Source organism: Neopelma chrysocephalum, unplaced genomic scaffold (genome assembly GCF_003984885.1).
Source record: "Neopelma chrysocephalum unplaced genomic scaffold, ASM398488v2 Primary Assembly neopelma1_24, whole genome shotgun sequence".
In the NCBI taxonomy this organism is placed as follows: domain Eukaryota; kingdom Metazoa; phylum Chordata; class Aves; order Passeriformes; family Pipridae; genus Neopelma; species Neopelma chrysocephalum.
In genome coordinates, this window is record NW_020897693.1 from 26,377,858 (window position 1) to 26,402,386 (window position 24,529).

Here is a 24,529-nt window from a genome sequence, read left to right on the forward strand (position 1 = left end):
TGCCAGAGGGAATGAAAATGTTTCTATCAAGGTGTATGGCTATTTCTTGATAGCCATCATGAGCTTTACTTACTGAGATGCTTACTGTAAGGATTTATTTTCAAAAATATTACTCATAACAATCTGAATATTCTGAACAAAATAAAACAATAATACAATGCAACAATACTGATTGATATTCTAATTTCCTTTTGCATTGAACTATGCATTCTGAAATTAAAATATATATATAAATAAGTCCATATTGACTGTGGAATTCACTATGCCTATCAATGAGAAAATGATTATGAGAAACTAAACCACAAATTTGACTCTTGGTTTTGCTGAATTTCACAGCAGTGTGGGTATTTGTCTCACTTTCCTAATACTAAACTCTAACTTTTCACAGATTCATTAGTATAATCTAGGCCAATTAAAATCAGCACGGACTTCCTCAGTGTTTCTCTAATGTAAGCTCAGATCCATGCCTCTTCTAAAACTTGAGCTCTTCTCACATGCATGTCCTTTAGACTCAAGTCCATGATCCCTTGTGAGCTTTGAAAAACAGGAACAGCCTGTGATGTGGTTTTAAGAAGCTGAGCTCAGGTTATGTTGTAAAATTGCCTAATATTGTTCTACTGATAGTATCGCCTGGGCTAGGCTGGCCAAGGTTATCTATACCTCCTTGTCCAAGTCCACTGCTGCATTCCCAAACTATTTTGCAATGATGCCATGTCCTCAGCGTTAGGCACATAAACCCCTCATGTTACAAAAGCTGCTTGATCTTTGAAGGAAGATGGTACAAATTAAGATGAATTGTTGTATTATTGCCTAATCTCTCGCAACTGTGCTGCTAAGGTTACTGTAAACATATAATTTTGCTAGGCTCTGAGGTAAAAGGCATATAGTATTAGGTTTCTGATTGTGGAACCAAGATACAGACATTCTTCCAATTTTTATAGCTTAAAGCTATATGTATATAGTCTTAAAGATTCTAGAACATGGATTGATGAGAAGAAATGGTAGTCTTTTTGAAAGAAAATGCATATTAAAATACTATTGCTGAAATAGTTGAACTAAAATTCCTGACTGAACTAAAAATAAATCAATATCTTTGCTAACTCCAATTCACATTACATGAGTAAATTTTCACTAATTCTCAGGTCAAAGTTACAGATTAGAGCAACAGATTAAGAAGATATACTACCAATTTATTATAAGAATAACACCACCTATTCACTTAAAAATTAATGAAAACTGATTGTAGACTGGTTTCTATAGCAATTACTTACAGTGTTTCTCCTCACATTAAACAAAAATTGTGTGTGATTTCATGAAAGAAAAGCAATTTACATTAACAAATTACTTCAGTGCATTTCAAAGTCGTCTTCGTGAAACAAAATATACCCCAGCTGAGTACATACCAGACTGAACGCTAATGAAAGTTCAAAATCAGAACTATGTGGAAATTCATGGTAAATTGGTCAGGAGATTCAGAAGATGTGAGAAAGCTTAGTATTGAACAGTTAATTGCAACTGCAGCGAACCTGATTGATGCACATGACAATGCTTATAAACCTTCTCACTTGGCAATCAACTTCCTATTTTCTAATTAATTGCATTTGTTAGTTTCTCCTTGTTAATTGTTTCATATTCACGGTCCTTTTGCCAGTTAGTTCTCACTCTAACTGAACCGTTCTAAGAGCAGAAAGTAAAAACATTGCTATTCCTTATGCGTGATTGCTTATTTTGTTGACATGAATGCATAGTAAGTACAAGTTTCTTCAAGCTGTTGTGGGATATTTATTTTTTAGTTGCCATGAGGTCATACACTTGGAGTTCTTAGATGACAGAAACTCCTCGTGGAGTTTTGAACACATTTAGCTTTTGTAATTCTGCTTCAGGCAGTAGCAGAAGTTAAACAATCACTGATTGACTTTTCTTAACTGATGTGTAAGGCTGATAGGCTCAGGAATGCAACCTATAGACAGATTCTTGAAATACAGCCAAGACAGGAATCTTAGAGAAATTCCAAAAATAAGAGATAATACCCTCCTCGCAAACTAATTTGTTTTTCCCTAGGTAATATTCTTTACTTTATAAGACTTTATTCTTTCTCTGCTTTAGGCGTTTGATTTGAAATGTTCATCAATAATTCTGTGATTATTAAAAAATGAATTACCTATCACACACTTGATTTTGTGCCTATGCTATCTTACATGAACATAAAAAAATCTTTTTTCCAATAAGGTAGCTGAAGAATTTAAGTTGAAATATTAACTGATGTAAAATTAATGTAATGGTTTCTTTGGTATAAACTGGCTAGAAGTCCTGAGGAAGATGCTGCACAGTGAGACTCCTGATCTGTCCTTGGATTATCCCCTTGTTCCCAGGTAAGCTGGACCCAAGCTGTACTTGGCATGCATTTCTTTCCTTAGTGAAAAACTCCATTCAGCCCAATAAAGGGGAGAGAGGAAGGGGCCAGAATTCTACCTTTCTCTACCTGAACAGGGAGAAACACAGCCTTGGTATAAAAAACATTCTCCATCCCATGTTGGTTTTCACAGTTATTCCACATATCCCCTGATCTCTCTTGGTGGATCAGAGCTCTACAAGCCAATTCCTGGTTGTAAAAACCATAAGTGATGTGATATCAAAAATTTTGATGTTTGGATCTCAAATTTTTTGTTTTAAAAGTTTGTTCTGGATTTATTTATTACATGGGGTTTATTTAATTACTAGAGCTGTAAATCAAACCAATTTCTCCTGTGAACATGTAGTTATCATTACATATTCTAGAGGAAAAATTATAATTACTGATTTGGGGTTTATGTCTCTCTTTTATTTTTCATTCTTACGTCAAAAAACATCTGTCATACTGTTTGGTCCTGCAAGCTTTCTGTATATGAGTCCTCAGACTTAAGCAGCAGTTCTTCAGTTTTGAAGGGCTTATAGAGACAGCCTAAGTGCATTTACAGATTTGACACCACACACATTAGTCAAATGGATGTCAATGAAAATGCTTAACATTCTTCTGAAAAACAGAACCTCATAATTTTTTAGCCACCCTCTCATTATCTCCCTTCTTGCTGACTGCCAAACAGGAATAATTTTTCCAAAGCCTTGAATATCAAATCTAATACTCTGTTGTATATTACCTCTTATACCTTCCTTTGAGTGCTTACACAGTGCACGAGCAGTGAAAGGAGCAGTATAGTTAGCAGTAGTGTATAAGAGATTGAATCTGCCAGCAATTGAGGTGCTGGCATAAATTGACTTTTCCATAAAATTTTGGTTTTGCTTGTTCGTTCATCTGCTCCACTGCCAGTTTGTAGGAAGGAGGCAAATAGTAAGTATTTATCTAAAGAAAGCAAATTTTTGGTTGTTTTTCCAAATATCTGTGCCTCCAGAAGTCCTTAACTGCCCATAAGAACTCATTGTGTAGGATAGGCATTTTCTGTTCTATTGAAGCAGAAACCACTATGCTAAATATTTCCTTCATCATATACAATAATGTATGAGTAATAACTCATACATTTTGCATGAGTAAGAAAAAGGACATGTCTTTATATGGTTTCACTGCCACTCACCTTCCAGCATGGGTGATAAGTAGAACTCCCATTTGAAATTCAGGTAATAGTTTCATTTGTCTGTTTACATAATAGTAATGAACTTCCACTGAGTGTTTGCTTCCTACAAACTGGCGGTGTAGCAGATGAATGTTGATCATGTGAGTTCAGTCTTGCCCAGTTCTTTGCAGTAGAGAATAATCAATATTATACATAAAGAATCTATGGAAAAAAAAGTGTTACTTCAACACATACACTAGTCCATTCATTAGGGTATCCCTAGAAGGGTGGTTTAAGGAATGGAGTTGATTTTTGATTTTCAATACCATCTGTGAATGCACAGATATAAAAGCCTTCAAATTTGTAGGTATTTAAGCCTACATCTGTTTTAAAACCAAAAGTTTAAACCAGATCAAACTTAATTGCTGATATTTTTAACAATTTTTTCCTCTTATTTATCAAAAAAGGTGTCTAGTGTGACATACACTAGATCTCATATAATTTGAGGTTTGACTGCACCAGTGAGTATTGTCCTCGGAGCTCTCCATAAAGCAGGGATTCTTCACATCCCCCAAATTATCTCTGGAACATACAGGTACAATTTATTCTAAAATTTTTGTTTTAATTCAGACAATAATGTTATTTACTAAAATGCACTGTATAAAAATCTTATAGCATGCAGTGAAATCTTATAACATGCAGTGAAAAATATGTATCCAGTTATTTTTGAATAATAGATCATACATAGTAATTACTACTGAAGAGTTTAATCAGTTTTAATAGGCATCTTTTAATTCTGCCGTCCTTTTGTGTTGATAAGGCTACAACTTCTGGCAATATTCTTCTATACTGTCACTAAAAAAAGATCAATTACAGCATATCCTTTTAACAAGTTTGAAATAAAATATGCTAAGGATATTAAAAATGTGCCAAGTATGTTACACCCGCTGCCAGTTTCAGTAGTAGTAAATTATCCTGTTTTGCAAGTCATTGCCTGTTCCTATTCACAGATTATATGAATAAACTTCTATCTTTCATTCAAAACCTTCTATTTTTTAGCAAAATTTGGAGGAATTTATATTTTTAAGTGTTTGTGATTAGACACAATAATGAAAGCAACTAAAAAATCTAGCAGGCTTTTTCCGCCTACAGATTTTCCTTTCTTTACTGTAGGATGTCTGACTTTTCAGCCTCTAGCTACAGTATATGTTTTTGTTGTTAACAGAACTTGTTTATTACAAGAAGTTGATTTAATATAACACTGGTTAGGAAATACATTCTGAAACATCCAAATTGTGATTTGAATGGAGATGATGTGGGTGATGCAAAACAATGGAGTGGCAAACCAATTTAGAAAAGAGTCCTTTAAGACAGGCTGTTTTGTATAATGAAGGGCACTTAAACTTCAGAGGCACAGACAGATAGCATTTTCTCCCACTGGTCAAGTACTCAAATACAGTATAATCAGCAGTTTTCATAACACTTTCAATCTTCAGTACACTAACAAAATTGTATATAATGGTAAGTTAGCTTGCTCTCTTACAGTGGGTAAAGCAGACATTGAGGAGGCTGGCCAGAGTTAATACATCACCAGTGCAGCTGGCTAATCTTGTTTCTTGTTGGATTACATTAGAAATGCCAGCATTAGTTGATGAGGCTTAACCAGTTCTTGTATTCTTGGTGGCATTCACCTGAATCTTCCACATCCTTTTTTTTGTCCTATTGCTTTCCTCTATGTCCTGTATCAGTGCAAAACTATCAATTAAACTGTATTTAGGTGATGCTACCTACTGATGGCAGCTCTGGGAAATAGCCTTCTAGGGGATTGTTTTCACTCTGGAGACTTAATAATAGCCATTCCAGTAAACAGCCTTCTTGGGTGATGGTGACCATGGTATGTTAACTCTAAAACCTACTGATAGGAGCTGCAGAAGACAACTTTCCAGTGGGTCATGGGTGTTAAATCTGGAGCCTAATGACAACGAAAGCATCCTAGGGACAGGGGCATTTACCCTGGAGCATATTGATAAAAACCGCAAGAACTATCCCTTGTGCTGAACATTCGAAGAATGAGGGGGATGATACTAATCACTACTGAGAGCTTTTAGAAGCTTATGTTCTATGGTTCTCTCCTTGTGTGTTTATAGTCAAGGGGTAATTCTTGAACCTACTGAGGAGTTTCAAGATATCTGCTTTACCCACTGAGTGTACCTGATGTGCTCATACTGATGGGACTTGGGGCCTCCCTAAACTGGAGGAATTGAGCTGAAGCACCCCCCATTTCCCCACGCCACATGTCCCCAGTGTCCCTGCATGCATGTCTCAAACTTGGGAGAACACTGAGGACTGATGACCAGGATCAGAGTATCCCAGGAGCTGATGGCCTGGAGAGGGGAGTCCCCAGTGTTCCTTCACGGATGTGACTCAGGACCTTCTTGCCCTGGGGTCATCCCTGTCCCCTTGTGCGACAAGTTCCTGCTGTGCCCATGTCCTAGGTGTCAGTGCTGACAGGGATCATCCAGACCCAGATAAAGACTTTGCTGGAGTATATGTGACTGTGGTCATTGGGACACTCATGCCTGTGGCAGCTGCAAGCAGATTGCTGTTACCTGCAGCTCTCCCTGTGGTGCTTCGCCACTGACAAGCAAGTGGTGCGGGGTCTGCTGAATGAGGTGGCCAGCAGCGCTGCCCACTGCCAGAGGACATAGGGCTGCCTCAGCTGCAGCCCCATGGAGCACAGCATCATCGAGCTCATCTGTGAGGGTGGGTGGGACACAGGGACATACAGGGGCATGAGGTGATGTACAGGACATGGCATTGCATAGTGGGGGGCCACAAAAACGTGGGGCATTTGGGCAACGAGGCAGAGCTGCATGTAGACACCTCTGGAGGGGGGACACATCTTAGGCTCTGTTACATATCTGGGTACAGACCCATATCTTGTGCATCATCCCTGCACATACATGGGGACACTCCGGGTGTCTTCCCACACACAGCAAAACTGAAGGACAACCCATGGCAGTTTGCAGGTACAACCCCTGTCCCCACACAGGGTCACTCTGTGTCATCAGCCCCCATCCCTGCCAACCCTGGTAACACTCCTATTGCCCCCCACTCCACTGATGCCCTCAGTGTGTGCTGACACCCCGTGTTGCCCCATTTCTTAACTGGGATTGAATGGTACCTATGGGGGGAGGGACAGGCAGCACAGCAGGGGGGTTTGTGCACTGAATGAAGTCACTGGCCTGTCTCACACAGAGATGAGAGTCAGGATAAGACAGCAATGAAAGAGAAGCTGTCTCAAACCATAAAAACTTGGGGACTGAAAACCTTAGAGGGTTGCTAAACAAAGTGTGGGTAAACGATGGGGGTCATTAGCAAAGAGGCATGAAACCTGGGAGCATGAAAACCTGGGGGGCGGGGCACTCACACTGCAGATGTAAACACTTGCACGCAACTGACAAATTCAGAATAATGAAACTTATCCCTATCGAGCCCTTCCAGGTCACTGCATCTGTCTCTGGAGCATCAATACTGAAAAACCTGGTGACCATGAACTCCCCAAACAACCTGAAGAAGTGGGCAGAGAGGGGGACAAAGCTGCCCAAAGAGATCAGGAGCATCTCAGGAGTGATGCAGACACTAGGGTCCTTCAAATGGAAAAGCCAGAGCAACTGAGATGAAAGCTTTGCTCTCTCCTGCCCCTCTAATGGTAAGATTGTGGCACAGATGCCTTGGAAAAACATCAAAAGATACAAAGGACAATCTGGGAATTGGACACTATCAGCTTCCCAGCTCAGTTCAGGGGATCTCCCATTGTAAATGACTGCAGGCACAGCAAGTGGTTGTTACCGCTAACTCACAACATTTATTCACCACAGAGGAAGGCCATTCTTACATTGTTGCTTAAAGATGGGTAGAAGCTCGGGGGTTGAGCCTCACCAGCAGCTAAGCCACATTAGCAGTTTGCTCACTCCTCTCCCTCCAGACCTGGATGGAGGAATGAATAAAAAGGCAAAAACAGAAAAAGTGCAAAGTTTGAGATAAAGACTGCTTAACTCTTCCAGTCCTTGGGGAGGCTGTTCCTCCTTTCTGGCTAAGTGGTGATGCCAAAACAATTCTCCTCTGATTACTAGGGAAAGGGGTGGGAATTGGAGCAGGCAGTTCTCACAGACTCTTTGAGGCAGGAGCCGCTCCCAGCTTCATGGTCAGCAGTTCATTCCAGACTCAGCTCAGTGACCAAATCCCTGTCCTTAGGCACCACCTGACTAGAAAGGGCTGTACTGGGTATCTGTGCATGGGGACACAAGCAGGTCTCTGTGTGGAGAATGTGGGGTTGCCCCATGCTGCACTCAGCCAGTTCCATGGCAGCCCCATGCCCAGCCACAGTGCAGGCAATATGGCTGCTGCACAAACAGCTGAACAGCCGTCCTCAGCATCACAATGGGCCTCACCCCATGAGGGCCCTCATTGGGTGAGGGTGGCCTTTTGTGATGTCACCTAGTGATGCACATGACCGATGATGGATCCACCTACCAATGGATTATGAGGACACCGAGGACCTGGCGTCCCTTGCTGGTTATATCTGGGCATCCCACCTAGCCAGTGCCAAACTCCAGGCAAGCAAGTTTGCAAGCACACGTGTCTGAGATTATCTCGCTGCTGTGCAAACACCGTGGTCCTAGGCTGCTGTGTGCCAGGCCAGCAAAAACTGCCTGTGGGCACAGCAGGGAGGTTTTTCTGCATTTCTGCTACAAACTTGCTGCTCCCCCCATCCCTCCTCCTCTTTTATTTGCTACTTGACTTTCCTACTTCTCTACTTCTTTACGTTTTTCTGTGATGTTAGTTTCACTTTTTTGCCCGTCTGGGCTAGAGGAAAGCTCCACACCAGGGCTCTGTCAGGGAAGCCCCTTGGTAGCTCTCCTGTTTTTCCCATAGTTTTTGTAGCCACCAACATGGAGGGACCATGGGTGGGCACCTGGAGGCCTCATCCCCGACGTGGCCCCATTCTGGCAGAGTTCAACACTCCAGGACCTAAATACTGGATCCCTGGGACAACAGGTAAACCAACAATCATGGGGAGGTGTGGGGGAGGCACGGCACATCTGCTGCTTCCACTTAGAAACTACTTTTCACTGTACAGTTGTGGGCAGATGTCCTTTCACAGGCTTTTTTTCCCAGGTCACACGTCTCACGATCCCACCAGAGACAGAGCCCCTGCATACACATTTAGAGGGGCCAAAGGTCTAGATGCAGAAAGCTGCTCTCCAGGTCCTCGATACTTCATCCATCCCTCCATCACCAAGATTGGGAAATATGTGCCTCCATCAGCACACCTGATCGGACGTCCCAAAACCAAGTCTGAGGTCACCCCTGGACCTAGTGAGTACCATTTCTGCAGCCCTTCTTCCAGGCCTTACTGTTGTCCTGTGCCACAAAACCATCTCTGAATGGGCTTCAGAGGGTTCCAGACAGAAAACAAACAAGGCTGAGCACCTCCTCCTGACCTCTCCTCTTTGGCGTGCAGTTAGATATCCAGCTTCACTGCTTTTCTCGGCTTTTCCTCTCAGGTGACTATTCCACAGAAAAGGCTGACAAACATGTCTACTCTAATGCACCGGTACAGTCCATGGTCTTCCGGCACAAGCTCAGTGATGCTCTCCAAACACCAGGTATGGGAACCTGGGGAAACAGACTCTCTGCCTATGTGTCCTCCAGAGAACATCTGCTGCACAGCTTCTTCAATAGGCCTAGCGAGAAGCCTAGGTGACAGGATGCAGCATGCTCTTGACAAGCTTCTTGCTGTCCAGGAGCACCTGCTTCTCCCATCTCATAGAAGAACCTGCAGCTCTGGCTTTGAATGGCCAATGTATGCCACATGCAGCAGAAGGCAGAGTCACTGGGAGGAGGGACAGGATAGCCATCCTGCTCCTCACAGCTGGTTTGGTAGACTGATTCTCTCCCACCTGGGCATTGCTCCCTTTCCCACAGGACTAACCTATGCTCTCTTCCCATTCCCTTTCCAGGTCCTGGTGCCTATACCCTTCCCAGGCTGCTGGGACCCAACACAGTCTACACTCATGCCAGCCCATGCTACTCCATGAGATTCAAGAGTATGTACAACAGCTGTTTTCAAGACCTGGCTAAGGTGAGCTGTGCTTCTCTACTCTCTTGCAGCAGCAGAGGAAGCTCAGCTGCCCTCTTCAGGGCAACAGGGCTCCAGTGGCTGCTGCAGCCCCATGTAACACACTCTTCCCTGCACCTGCAGCAAAGCCTGAGAAGCCATGGGGCCCCGGGCTCTCTGCTCTTACCAGCAACACTGACACCTGCAGCCCCTCACTTTCCAACACTAACAACTTTGGTGGGGCACAAGCTCATTGGCACTAACAGCAATCTCCCTTCTCCTCTGGGAAATCTGTCTCTCTGCAGGAGAACAGGAGGTGCTCTCCTTTCCAAGGTTCTATACCTCCCACGCCACTTCTCTATCCAGCCACCTAGAGCAGTGCAGCCCACGTGGGGGCTCGGCAAAAATCAACACTGTTTTTTCTACCCACCAACCTCCCTGCTTCTCTTACAGACGCCAGGTCCTGCGGCATTCCCCAAGGTGGAACTGGATGTCTACAAAAAGAGGGCTCCCAAGTACACAATGGGACTAAAAACTAAACTTACTGACAAGACCCTGCGTCCAGGGCCAGCAGACTACAGCGTGGGAAAAGTAAGGCAACATGTCCACAAATGTGTTATGCTGGTTGGCCTTCACTTGAGGATAAGTCTGGAGAACAAGGCATCACCGTCACACTTATTTCTTCCCACTTTCCCCTTCCAGGTGACTCTGATCAAGCCCCGAGAACCTGCTTACACTTTCGGACTTCGTCATTCCCTCTACAAAGCTGCTTTATTACCTCGGATGCCTCCTGAATAAAACCAGATACCTCCAAAGATCTTTTATGTTTACCCTCTGCTGCAGAGATGGGTAGGTGTGCATGGGTGGAGACCATTGGTTCTCTCCATTTCATGTCTACGCCTCAGCCAAAACACGGCAAGGGGAGAGCAGTGAGGTAACAAGAGTGAGCAAGACCAACATCTCCAACAGCACTGTTTCACCTGACTGGAGCAAAGCTCTGTGCTGTGAAAGCATTCCAGTGCCACCTTGCACGCTTTCATCCTATGGCTAAACATCCCACAGGCGTAGGTTGGCCCTCAAGGGCACAGCCCTTCTCAGCAACCTCCTTTACAGTGCACATGGGTGGCATCTGCGCACCAGGGTGCACCCAGAAACACAGCTGCTCTGTATCACCTCTTGACACGGGCAGGGCCTCCACAGGCAAGTCATCGGAACACCAACAGTTACGGAGAAAGAATCATTACACTCAGTCTGAAAATGCAAAAGCCCAGATGGCAAGGGACCTTTGAAGGTCCATCCAGCCCTTGTGTGAGAAAGGCATCCTGGAGGAGAATATCTAGCACCCAGCCAACTGCAACTTGATTGCCCCCAGCGATGGGATTCTACTGCATCTCTAGGGAGCTGTTCTTTCCTTCTGGCTAAGTGGTGATAACAAAATGATTCTCTCCTGGTTTCTAGGCAAAGGGGTGGGAATTGGAGTGGGCAGTTCTCATAGGCCCTCCGAGGCAGGAGCCTCTCCCACCTCCACAGTCAGCAGTTCATTCCAGACTCAGATCATTTCACCTGTCCTCAGGCACCGCTTGACTAGAAAGGGCTGTACTGGGTATCTGTGCATGGGGACACAAGCAGGTCTCTGTGTGGAGAATGTGGGGCTGCCCCATGCTGCACTCAGCCAGTTCCATGGCAGCCCCATGCCCAGCCACAGCAGAGCCCCTTAGGCAATATGGCTTCTCCACAAACAACTGAATGGTTAGTCCGAAGATGGTGCCGGCAGTGTTGGGGTGCCCATTAATCTGACGGAAGGGTGGGTGTGACAGCAGGAGGCAATAAGCAAAGTTCCCAGGATCGCGATACTCAATCCCCACTGTCCTCAGTGAACGGACATCCCCCGTAGCTCTTGGAGGGCACTGCTGGAGCAGGGACGTAATCTTTCAGGGAGCTGTGACAATGGAACCCATGATAGAGTGGACCCAGGCAGCGCCTGAGCATGGCTCCAGGCAGGAGCTGCCAGTGGTGGGGTGCAACTCCCATGGGGAAAGGAGAGTGGGCAGCAGGTAGTTTTTTTATTTTCTCACTATCTGAATAAATAGCAGTAAATTACACTAATTTTCCCCATTTCACGCATCGTTATCTCCATTGATGAGTTTTTCCACATTGTTTTCCACTTCTGCCCTCCTGCTGAGGATGGGCCTTGGAAGACCTTTACTGCCGGTGTCTCCTCACAGTGAAACCCAGAGCAGAGGTTTTCTTTCTCAGGTGCCCTTGTCTTTGAGTTGAAATGCCTGTGGTTAATGGAAGTATTTTAACTAAAATTATATCAAGATCTAGGTGAATTGAAAGGAGCAGAGCAAAAAAAAGTTAGAATAATAAGAAACAATAAAAGCTGCTATTGCAAAGGAGGGACAGAATGTAGCACCCCAGCCCCAGAACTGCAAGCTCATCTGCGAGTTTTACTTTTAAAAATATACAGGGTTCTTTAATACCTTGAGATAGTGTAAAGAGAATAAGCCACACACTTTTTCTCAAGAAGTGCCTTTACTGATAATTTAGAGGAGAAAATAAGAGAACTTGGCAAAAGTTTAAAAGGGTAGCATACAATCAAACAAAGCATTCCACCAAAGTACTGACCCAGCGCATCACAACCCTCACAATTTAGCAGGATCTAATCCCACTAACTTTAAGACATCCAAAACATCAAGGAGCAAAAAAGAGAAGAAAAATCAAGGAGAGAAGAGAGAGAGAAAGATTATAATACAGCTACCACTGGATCCTTGTGGAAGTCCAGCTCTCACATGTCTAGATGGCAGGGCCATGACTCCATGGAGAGCATATGCCTTTGGTTTTATCCGCTCTGGTCCTTATGGTCACCCCCTGGCCCAGGTGGGACCTCCAGCCCATTGGCCATTCTGGGGCTCCAGGCCAGGGTGAGGGGCAATGTTCTCACTGTCTCTGACAATCTGAGACTGGGTTAGGGGCTCCAGGAGGTGTGGTGTGTTGAAGCTTTCCCAGGCTGCCTTTGACTGGCAGCTGCTCCGGGGTTTCTCTATGTGTGCTCCAGGGGCCTGCTATGAGGGATAGGGTCCCATGTCACCTCCATGAGGTTCCACCCAACCCCTCCCCCCTCCACACGCACACATCCCCAAGCTGGTTCTGACCCAATGATATAATCTAATGCCTCACACAGAGGGAAATGAAGCTTGGGTTAACATACTGGATGTTCAGTCCTTTGTGGTACAGGAAAACGTTAGAACTTGTTTTTTTAATCTACAAAAGAAATTTTGCTTTACTAGTATTTAATAAATGGATTGACACAGGTAATCTTACTGTGGTCCATATATATGAAATTCCTGCATCACACATAGTACAAGAGATGTCCTGGGTGAAAGAGTGGGAGCCACACAACCCAGAGGGGGTGAGAGCTTCTCTGTGTTTGGCATATTGCAATATATTGCAGTTCACATCTGCCCAGTCATCTGCATTTATGGTGGGCTTTTTGTCTGATTTTGTGTGGTTTTATTACCTAGTGTTAACAAAACCATAAGTGCATAAAAGGCTTTAAAAGTTCCCTGAACAGAAATTGCACATTGCAGATCATACTCAACCGATTTCAAACAACCTGTGTCCTTGGGCACCACTGGACTAGAAAGGACTGTGCTGTGTCTGTGCATGTCTCGCTGCTCACACATCCCCATCATGGAACAGTTCATCAGCTTGGGACCCAAGTACTCAATTCCCCCAGACAGTAGGCAAACTGAACATCATGGGGTGGGGGAGGGGGATATCCTTGACTGTCCCCATGTATGTGCACTGATGATGCATAAGGTATATATCTGTACCCAGATATATAACAGAACTTAAAAGATGTCCTCTTAATATGTGATCCCCTGTCCTATACACTAAGCCACACTCTTGTGTGTCCCCATGTCCTACCTGCACTCACAGATGAGGTCGATGACACTGCTCTATGGGAACAATGTTGAGGCAGCAGTGGACAGCATTTGTTGGTTTGGACAGGTTTTGTACCCCCAACAGTAAGGTGTGCTTCTCTTGCCTGGAAGAAAGGCTGGAGAATTGGTACTCACTTGGTCCAGGGGTGACATTGGTCTTGATCTTGGGACATCTGCAGATGTTTAGAGCTGGATCCACATCCGTCCTATTCTTGGTGATGCAGGGATGGATGTAGTACTGGGGACCTGCAGAGCAGCTGTCTGCGATGAGACATTTGGCCCTTTGCAATGTGCGAAATTTCTAGGGAAGCAACAGCTGCGCTGTGACCCTTTCCAGCCCCAAGTCCTGCCCCTGTGATTCTTGGTTTACTTGTCATCTCAGGGATTATGTACTTGAATCTCAGGGTGCTGAACTCTGTCATGGATGATGAGGCCTCCAGGTGCCAGCCCAGGCTCCATCCATGTTGGTGGCTACAAAGCCTATGGGAAGAACAGGAGAGTTGATAAGGAGCTTCCCTGACAGGGGCCCAGTGTGGAGCCTCCCCATAGCCCAGAGGGGAAAGAAATTTAAACTACTATTACAGAAGAAAGTGAAGAAGAAGCAGAGGAGGAGAACAGCAGGAAGATGAAGTAGTAGATGATAAAGGAGGAGGAGAAGGGATGGAGGAGAAGGGAGCAGAAAGTTTGTAGAACAAGCTCTCTCCTGTGTGCTCAGGCAGTGCTTGTAGGCCTGGCAAGGAGCAGCCTGGGACCCCAGCACTGCCAGGCCCAGTGCCACACAGGGAGCTTGCTCTGACAGGTCTTTTCCTATCTTTCTCCTCTAGACAGAAGGCTCAAGGGTGTTCCCCTCTGCTTAGCACCCATCAGGCCTCATTCAGCACTATGTCCTCTTCGGGGTCCTAGAGACAGGCTGACAAACTTTAGGGGCTCAGAGGAGGCAAGGATTGTCTGTGTGGTGGGGGCTGGTTCAGCACAGAGCACAGAAGGCCTTGGTGCACCTCACAGCATGACACGGTGCCTATGGGTATGACACCTAAATATGTTTTGCCCTTGAAAAAACAACAAACAGATCTTGATGAGGTCTGCAAGGCAGAAACATGCAATGAGGGAAAAAACAATGTGATTTTTTTTGTTAATCTAGCAGCCATATGTTCTTGTACTATTGGGTTGCATGATAATATAAATTCACATTTGAACACCTCAGATTTCTGTTTCATGTCTTATTTTCATTGGTCCCTTAATTTATGTTTTTTCTTGGGGAGGGTGATTTGGGCCTAGTGTTTGTAAGCAGAATTTGCTGCTGAGGGTAATGTTCAGGAACAACTCTGTGGTGCCACCTTTGGGAACTTAAGCATGCAAATAAAGGCAAGAGAGGCCTTTCCCTAGAATGCAGAAGAAACTGCGCAGACTTTCCTGTGTGCACTCTCAGGGCACACAAGAAAAGCTGGATGCCAGCCACAGACACATAATGTTTTCAAATTTCTCCCCAGTAAGTAAATATAGATAAATTCTCCATACATTGTAACTGCCAGTGTGTTTAGCAATTATTGAAAATGCTGGTGGGTCTGATAAGTTATTTCCATGTTTAAGTTTGCATCTTAGTTTTAGGGAACGGTTATTGAAGGGAAATTTGTCAAAAACATTAGCGAGAGTGTTATTATATCAGTCTTAATGATGGGAAAGCAAGCAGCATGTGTGCTCTAAGACACTGAATCTCAACCAGCCAAATGGCAAGGATTGGCCCGAAATGACTAACTCTCCTCTTGAGACTGTGACATGCTATCGATTTACGTTGCTGAGTTGTCTCAGCATTAACTTGAATAATTAAAAAATTTCCATAATGAAAGGCTTTTTATGGTTAGAAAATCTGAAGTGGCTGCCAAAACTCTCTGAGAGAAGCCTGTGTAGTTCACTTGTTATTGATATGTTTGTTCTGTAAAAGTTTATGGAGGAGAATCTCAGCTCTGTTTTGTCTTCTATAGCCGTTTTTTGGATATACGTGACCAGAGAGAATTGTTCTCTGTCTAAGGGAATTTCTTTTTTATACCAAAACATGGTGAGGTGGTGTATCCACTTTAATATGTTCCTACATTTGAGGATAAAGGATAAGCTAAGATATACACCAGAAAAAAAAATCCCAAACATCCTTATTTCGTCTTCATTTTTTCTCTGGAAAGGATTTAAGGACTCTGGCCATCTGGATGTCTGGCAACTCAGTCAGAGCTGTGGCTACTGTGTGTGTGCAGATTAACTGTGTAGCACATGCACAGTAAGTCCGATGTGTCCAGTACACATCAGACCTGCTGCACATGTGCTGCACAGATGGTCTGTGCATACACAGTAAATCAGCTATGTTAAGCCTACTGCGCATATGCAAACCATCTGTGCATTGCACATATGTATATTTTTGCATGGGAAATCCCTAGTCAGAGCATGAAAGGTTGTGGCAGGGAGGAACTCCAGTGGTAGAGAGACCGTGAGAGACTCTGACAGTGGCATAAATTAAAACAGCTCCTTGCCTGTTTTTGCTCACGTCTGGGCCAAGGCTGCAACAAATGAGTTCCTCAGAATCAGGAATGTGACTAGCTGCACAACAGTTTTAATCTCTGTAACAATTGGCTGCAGAGAGAATCTGTATCAAAACCATTATAGGCAGTGATTATCAGCTAGAATTGCAGCTATAGTTCATCAGGTAGCTCAAGTGGACAAGGTCTGGTATTTCACTTATCCAATAAAATAGTGGTGCTTATGGTGCAGGCCTCAGGGATATGTTTAGCCAATTATCTTTCTTTTATTTCCCAGTAATCCTTTTGCTTCTGTTCTAATATTCAGCTTTTTTACATAAGCTGTTTGAGTCTGACAAGGATGCTTGCTGGTTAGGCACAGCTTACATATATATAGAAAAATATTATTTCTTCAGTGTGTATGCAAGTTATTGTTTATTATGTTCATGTATATCCTTAAATCCCAGTCCTGAGAGTGACTAGTGTGCTCTTTAAACTAAGTCTGCTTTATGTCTGTCTGTAATGAGTTCTATGGAACCGAACTTGAAGATCCCCTTTTTTATGCCACGAGGCAACACTGTTCACCTAACTGATACACTTGAGGGAAGAGGTGCCATATAGAGATACCTTAACAGGCTTGAGCAGTGGGCAAGTGTGAACCTTATGAAGTTCAACAAGGCCAAGTGCAAGTTCCCACATCTGGGTTGGAGCAGTCATCAATTCAGTACAGTCTGAGTGGCGAATGGATTGAGACCAGCCCTACGGAGATGGACTTAGGGATACTGGTGGATGAAAAATTAGATATGAGCCACCAATGTGTGCATGCAGCCCAGAAAGCCAATTTTACCCTGGGCTGCATAAAAAGAAGTGTAGTCCTCACTGGGCTCAGACTTTCCCACAATCTAGCCCTTTGCACTGTTGTCTTACCTATCCAGCCCACTCAATGATTTGTTCATTTACTCCCAAGCTTACCATCAAAAAAAGTTCAAGCCTTACCCTTCTGAATTTCCAGTCTCAAATTTCCAGTATATATCTCCTTTAACCAGTCATGTTCCTTAACTAATATTCTCTCCCTTTCCTACCTGTTCATGCTTTATGTTACATTTCTGCTTTTGTTCCTGGTTTCTCATTGAAAACTGTCAGTAGCTATATGCAGTGAATTTATACCTACTTTTATTCTGAGAAGAGCTGTAACATTCTTGGCCAAAAACTTCCAGATAAAATCAGCCTCAATCAAATACTATCAAGGCCAGGTTTTACAAGTATATTAATACAGTAATAACACAACTGTGTAATAAATTATATGGAGTCAATACTTGAAGTGCTGGATTCCACTACTCTGTAAATAAGCCATTGAACCAAAGGGAAATACCTGAATTAATAAAACAGGCAGGATTTTTCTGAAACAGAAACTAGAAACATATACCTCATAATTGTAATGATCTTGAAAGAAGATGCTGGAAAAAGTACAGCAGACAATAAAGTGTGACATATCAAGTGATCTGTCATTCCTAGTTAGAGTTCCAGCTTCGGTAAGCAGAAAGATAGATGGGGCACTAAAAGAAATAAGAAAAAAAAAAGAGAGAGAAAGAAAGGAACGCTCTAAGGAAAAGACGATGGGGATAGGGTTAGGAACATTGTAGATTATTTGAGGCCATCTCCTTGACCCTAGCCTACCCCCAGTGGTGCAACCACTGGTCGGGGTGAAGTAAAGCTGACAATAACTATTCATCATGCTGTAGACTTGAATGTAAAATGAAAACCACAACTATCTCATATGATGCAAGCACGTACAGGAAGAGATTAAATCAATGAAAGATGTTATCCCAAAGCAAAATAGGAATTCTTATTAAATTCAGCTCTTCCTAGAAGAAACTGATTTTTCTGCCATTAAGTTACAAACACATGCATGTAATACACCTTCATACCTAGTCAGGTGTGTTGAAATTCTAAAGGAATTTCTTGACCCACTCCTCCAATTTCTTTTTGTCATTAAGCTGCATAATGTTCCCACGAATAATCTAATTTCAAAGATGAGCAGATAATAGTAATTATTTGCTTTCAGAGACATTGCTTGGATTTCCCATCTTTGTTTATTGCAAAAGCTTTATTGGTAAAGGTTTTAATTTCTCTTCTTGAATGAAGGAATAAAAAAAATATCATCCTTAGAATAGCTGCCATTTCTTCCTGCAAAAGCTGCTTTCTTGAAAGACAGAAGTACAGCAGGTAACAGATTATAGTCAGGGAATTTCTGAATTACAGGGATAATGTCAGTAAATGCAGAAAAAGAATTCCTTTAAAAAAATCCCAACCCAAACGAAACAAAAAACCACCTCTGTTCTTCCTCCTGTTTCTTAACATACCTGAAGGAGGGAAGTTTGACATCAGGTGTCACAGTACCATGGTGTAAATATCTCAAAGCAACCTATTAATCTTGACTAACAGAACACACATTTTTCGAATTTCTCAAGGCTGTGCTGCAACTCTGTGCCAGCCTGGGAACAACATAAAAAGAAGGAATACGGTTTGCTTCACTCATGCACGCTTATGCACGCATTCCTTGAATGACCCCTTCATTCTACAAAGAATGTGATTGTCCACAAATTTCTGCTCTTAGTACTGCTCTTAGTACTGAAGTACATTAATTAAAAATATCTGCTTAATGTCAGCTTGCTATTTTTAGACCTGCAAAATTGATTATCTATATAGAATTACAGTTTCACTCTTTAAACTGAAATCTGTCTTAGAGTAGAATAGCTGCAAACTTTATCTTCCTCCCTTTAGCCCTAAAAATAACAATTGTCACAACCAAAGAATACAGCACTACTTCAGTTATTTGTCACAAATCACTTCCCAGACAACAGCTTCAGTTCCTTGTTATAATTGGACAGTGAAAAAGCTAAAGAGTGTCTAAAATAGAAGTGTTGGCCCTTTGATTGACAGGTACCTTAGAACTGCAGTCTGTACAACCTTCTTCCCAAAAGCCAAGATCTCCTTCAAAACCTTAAGAAAATTTTTATACTTAATGGAAGTTGTCTAAATAAAGCATTGGTGCATGGAAATGAGTAATAAATCAATCAAGGTTTGGCATTGGACCGTGGGTGGTGAGCAACTGTATTGTGCATCACTTGACTGGTTGCTTTTCTTAAGTTTTATCTCTCTTTTAATTTACTATTATTATTATATTTTTCTTTGTTTCAATTATTAAACTGTTGTCTCAACCTACAAGTTTTACTTTTGATTCTCCTCTTTGTTCCACTGAGAGGGATGTGGGGTGTGGAGTTAGTGAGCAGCTGTGTGGTGCTTAGTTGCCAGAAGGGTTGAGATAAATACAGATCTGACCAGAGTATGTTAAAAAAAATTTGTTATAAACTTCATTGTACTGGTTTAATAGACATTGGTTACAATGTTGATTTCTTTGCTCTCACAATTACTGTGCTTGTTCTCAGGGTTGTTTTCTGTAACACCTGTAATACCACACTTACAGTATGTGTACCCTGTGGTGATGGTTATTGCCCCTAGGGCCTGGGATAAAACTGTTACTGTAGGTACTTTCTTGTATCGGCTTATGATCTGGTAATGTTACTGGTTGGGGAAACCAACCTGCTGCATGTATTGAGTATTGCAAGCACCTCTGTGCTTTGGGAGTCATCTGGGGAACAATTAATCACACTTTTTCTCTCGGAGAAAAGGCCTTTTCTCCTGAGAAAGACAACCTGTGGGGGAGATACCTTCCTACATCTTTCTTCCTTCTTTCTTTCCTTCCTTCTCCAGGCTGATTACAAGAGCATTTGAGAATTTTAAAGATTTTGAATAACATTTGAACACCCTTGAAACTAGCCTGGTCCTTTCGCTTGGAGCCAGCATGTCGCAACATATGGTTCAGGTCTTGTTTATGGTCAGACAGTCAATTAATTAAGAACATTACCAGAGATCTGCCCAAAGGCTCAAATAGTTCTGAGTGGTGGGGTGTGTGGAACATTGTGGGCAAGTACCTAGACTAGTGGGCACTTCCAGTGTGTTTGAACCTCACCTCTGAACAAGAGCAGAATCCAGAAAAACTAGTAATGTATTTGGAAAAGGTGTGCTGTCACCCTGGCAATTCCAGAGAGGCACATGCAACATGCTGGGGCTTGGCTCAGGCCTATCAAGCCATATTCAACACTGTTCAGTGCCATCAGGAGGAAACGAAGGTCTCTGGATCTGACAATAATGTGACAAACGCTGCAGCTACTACAACCGCAGAGACAGGACCTGCAGCTGCTCCAACCCTGGTGACAGTTGCTTAACCAGAGAACCAACATGTACTGGTTTCAGTTACCTCTGTACAGAAGCAGAAGAAATATTTGCAAAAGACACCTTGTAAAAGAGCTGTAGTAATGGAGGACAAGAAGGACAAGAGGTCAAGGAGGGTGAAAAGGGTGAAGAGGACAAAGCAGCAGGGCTATCACAAGGGCCATTTTCAGTGCCATTACCAAGGCCATCACAAAGGCCATCAAAGAATAGGAGGAAGAGACAGAAGAGGTAACCAGTACTCGATCCCTATCCTTGAGTGAGTTGCAGGAGATACAAAAAGATTTTAGCTGTCATCCAGGTGAGCGTATTATGGCCTGGCTGCTTAAATGCTGGGACAATGGGGGATAGCAGTTTGTAATTAGAGGGTAAAGAAGCCAAGCAGCTGGGATCACTTGACAAAGTAATGGGGAAAATGACACACACCTGTAATGATTCTTATTACAGGAAGGATGCTGCAAAGCATTCTGGGACTTGTAGTTCTTTAGGACTAGTACACATGCACATTGAGGTGCTCTAATGTCGTTGGTTGAAAGGTCACGTGTTACAGTTTGAACTCTGTATTTAAACTGCTGTTCTTGGTAATAAAGCTAATTCAGTTACTGCACATACATGTGAGTACCTGGGTTCATGCCAAACAGGTGCCACACACTCCATTAGCCCCTGAAGGTGACTCCTGTCAAGTGTGAGGGAAAGGTATCCTTATAAGGAAGATATTCTGTATCATCCAGGCCAATGGACTGCAGTAGAGAAAGGTATTGAATACCTTGGAATTAGGTGTGTGAGAGGTGATTTTTTATGACCCAGACAATGCGCAATTACCCACAGAACTAGAAGTCCTATGCCTACAACCCATCTGGCGAAATTTGTACAGAGTTCACTAATGGCACATGCCAACGCATTGGCAATATTAATGTGGAAAGATGATGTGCCACCAATAGTGGATGAAGCAGCTTGTCAGCTCTGTGAATATAAAGACAGTATTTCTTCTTGCCTTGTCTTGACTGCGGAGGAACTACCAGATAAACTGACCCGTGAGTTCTGGCAGTTCAGAGAGGATATGTGCTTCTCCCTGCCTGTATGGGCCTGTATCTTAGCAACTGACAGCAGGCATCCTTTGCTCAAGAGAGAAGATATAGAAGGCTCACACCATGGGGTACCATATGGTTTTGTCTGTGGAACCACCCTAGACACACAGGTGCAAGAATTACAGGGGAGAAAAAAATCACAAATGGAGGTTCTTCTAGAAAAGTTGCTGCTCAAGTCTCCAGTGGGAAGTTTCCCAGGCAGAATGGAAGGGCTGATTATACTAGTGACTCTATGGAAAGAAGTTCTAGTCCATTTCTACAGGAATTAAGTGGAGAATCTTATGATCAGCTTTAGAGGGGCCCTACCTCCAGCCAGGTGAAGGAGAGAGCTGACTGGGTTTACTGGACTGTGTGGATTTGATGGCCTGGCACAGTAGCTCCAGCAGATTACAAGGCTTTAAGTAAATACCAGTGTACAGTGTACTCTGATGCCATCAAGCCATGCAGAGGCAGAATCCATTTGTATTTCTGGAGTGACAGGGGGATCCCAACAGCTCACTATATTGGAGCCAGAAATTAGCCTAATTGAGAATGAGTGGCAAAAGCACTCTCTTGTGACTGGCCCAGAATCTCTGTGCATCCTTGGCACAGACTGTCTCAGGAGACCATGTTTCAAGGACCCAAAAAGGTATCAATGGATTTTTGGTATACCTGCCCTGGAGACAGAAAATTATACAGTTGTCTACCTTGCCTGGTCTCTTGGATGACCCTTGTGTTGTGGGGCTGCTGAAGGTTGAAAACAGCAGGTGCAGATTTCTACCACAGGAGCAATATTTCATCAGCTGAGACTCCCATCCATAAACTAATCCATTGACTGGAGACCCAAGGAGTGACCAGCAGGACCCACTCACCCTTTAATAGCCTTATATGGCCAGTGTGAAAATCTAACAGGGAATGGAGACTAACAGTAGATTATCATGGCCTGAATGAAGTCATGCTACTTCTGAGTGCTGCGATACCAGCCATACTGGAACTTCAACATGAGCTGGAATCAAAGGCAACAAAGTGGTATTCCACCACTGATATTTCTAGTGAGTTTTTCTGAGTCCCTTTGGTGGCAGAGTGCAGGCTACAGTTTGCTTTCACTTGAAGGGATGTTCAGTACACCTGTAACCGACCTCAGGGGTCGAAACACAGCCCAACCATCTGCCATGGACTGATTCAGACTGTACTGGAGCAGGGTGAAGCTCTGGAAAACTTGCAATACATTGATGATATCATCATGTGAGGCAATATAGCAGAAAAAGTTTTTGAGAAAGGGAAGAAAACAGCCCAAATCCTTCTGAAAGCTGGTTTTGATATAAAATAAAGGGACCTGCACAGAAGATCCAGTTTCTAGGAATAAATTGGCAAGATAGATGTCACCAGGTCCCAGTGCATGTGATTAACAAGGTAACAGCAATGTTGTCACCAACTAGGAAGAAAAAAGTACAAGCTTTCTTAGGCATTTTGGGATTTTGGAGAATGTGCATCACAAATTGCAGTCTAATTGTAAGGCCTCTCTATCAAGTGACCCGGAAGAAGAATGATTTCAAATGGGACCCTGAGAAACCTGCCTTAAAAAGAATATCCTCAGATAGAAGAGATAAGGACCAGATTCTATAAAACATTTCGTGAAATGAGGAGTCAGTGACACACCTCTTTTGTCGTAGGGAAAGTCTCCCACCCTTCCATAAAGCTATTGAGATATTTAGCATTAGAAGGGCTAGAAGTATTTCTTAGAGTTACATCTTTTGCATGCCTAAATGAGAGCTGAGTTTGAGTTTCATCAGCTCAATGGTCAACCTAGCCTAGTATCAAGTCTGAAACTATGAGGAGTACATTTTGACCGAAGTGAATGTGATCGTGGGAAATGTACAGTGACAGTTCTGTTATGTTTTTCCAGCTTCAGTTTAACTGCTTCAGTGAGGGCTGTATGCAGACAAGTTTGAGAAAAAAACCAAACTAAACCAAACAAATTGGTAATGACTAATATGGAATGTAAACTTTCTAAATGTCCTCTGCTTGATTTCCAGGAACAAAAGTACATTCTCTGACAATATAAATTTAGTAATTTTTTAATTAACTAATTATAAAAGTTTATTTAATTATTACAGCAAAGTATGGTAATAGGATCTCAGAGACTTTTTGCTGAGGTACCTTTACTGTATTAGAATTCTTGCAGTGGCATGGTGAAATTCAATACTGTTCACTCGCTGCAGTAAGCGTATTTTATTTTGGTTGTAGATGGACGATAAGAACTGAAAGGAAACCAGTTAACTATCCAGCCTCAACTTTTAGCCGACCAATTCTGGATAACTTAATGAAAACATGCACTTAAGTAACAAACGGGTCGGCTGGGACAGGGTGAAATTTCTACAACTGAATAAAGTTTCCCACAATACACACATAATAAACATATATATACATAAATCTCTCTATATATGAGGATTCTGATGTAATAAAGAGGGTGTACAAATTATCTGTAACTTCTGAAAGACATTCCAAATTATTCTGAATCTTATTTCCTACTACTATAACTACTGTAACTAAAAACACTACCACCTCCTCACAGCCACTCCTGAATCACCATTTCACAAATTCTGATTCAGTTCATGTACATGTTGGTTTAGGAACAGCACTCCTCAATGTAGTACTCCCACTAAAGTGAAAACCACAAGCTGCTCCATTCCTCCCCCACCCCCTCCAGTGGGAGACAAAGGCAGAGATTATGGGTTGAGATAAGGACCATTTACTGGAAACAGCAATGATATAAGAAAACAAACAGTAACAGCAACAATGCAAGTAACAAAAGTGTACAAAGATAGGGTGATTTACATGCAAAAATGCTCATCAAGCCTGGGACAATGAAAAACAGTGGGGGACAGACCTTCCACCCACCATGCTCCCCCCCCTCCACCCAGCAAACCACGCCCACCTTCTGCTTGGAAGTTCCTTTTTCTGCCCCCAAAGATAACATGAGGTGATTGTGGTGGGTTGACCTTGACTGGATGCCAGGTGCCCACCCAGCCGCTCTATCACTCCC

At 43.0% G+C, this 24,529-nt stretch overlaps 1 protein-coding gene across 2 annotated transcripts; it reads left to right on the forward strand.

Moving 5' to 3' along the window:
* Nucleotides 1-8,038: 8,038 nt before the first annotated feature.
* Nucleotides 8,039-10,490, forward strand: LOC113981609 (outer dense fiber protein 3-like). 2 transcript variants are annotated; one of them, XM_027709066.1, is made up of 7 exons: nucleotides 8,039-8,167; nucleotides 8,487-8,609; nucleotides 8,730-8,930; nucleotides 9,119-9,220; nucleotides 9,575-9,696; nucleotides 10,126-10,263; nucleotides 10,375-10,490. In XM_027709066.1, the coding sequence occupies exons 2-7, from the start codon at nucleotides 8,504-8,506 to the stop codon at nucleotides 10,468-10,470; spliced, it is 765 nt and encodes a 254-aa protein (XP_027564867.1). In that variant the 5' UTR covers nucleotides 8,039-8,167; nucleotides 8,487-8,503; the 3' UTR covers nucleotides 10,471-10,490. The 2 variants fall into 2 exon arrangements, with proteins under 2 accessions (XP_027564867.1, XP_027564877.1); XM_027709076.1 differs by having other exon boundaries at nucleotides 8,055-8,179.
* The last annotated feature ends 14,039 nt before the right edge of the window (nucleotides 10,491-24,529 follow it).

Excerpts from the sequence above, each read along its gene's own strand:
- LOC113981609 (XM_027709066.1), top strand. The coding sequence starts at position 8,504 with ATGGAGGGACCATGGGTGGGCACCTGGAGGCCTCATCCCCGACGTGGC. Across the intron at positions 8,931-9,118 it reads TGAGGTCACCCCTGGACCTA|GTGACTATTCCACAGAAAAG; the intron begins GTGAGTACCATT and ends TTTTCCTCTCAG. Across the intron at positions 9,221-9,574 it reads TGATGCTCTCCAAACACCAG|GTCCTGGTGCCTATACCCTT; the intron begins GTATGGGAACCT and ends TTCCCTTTCCAG.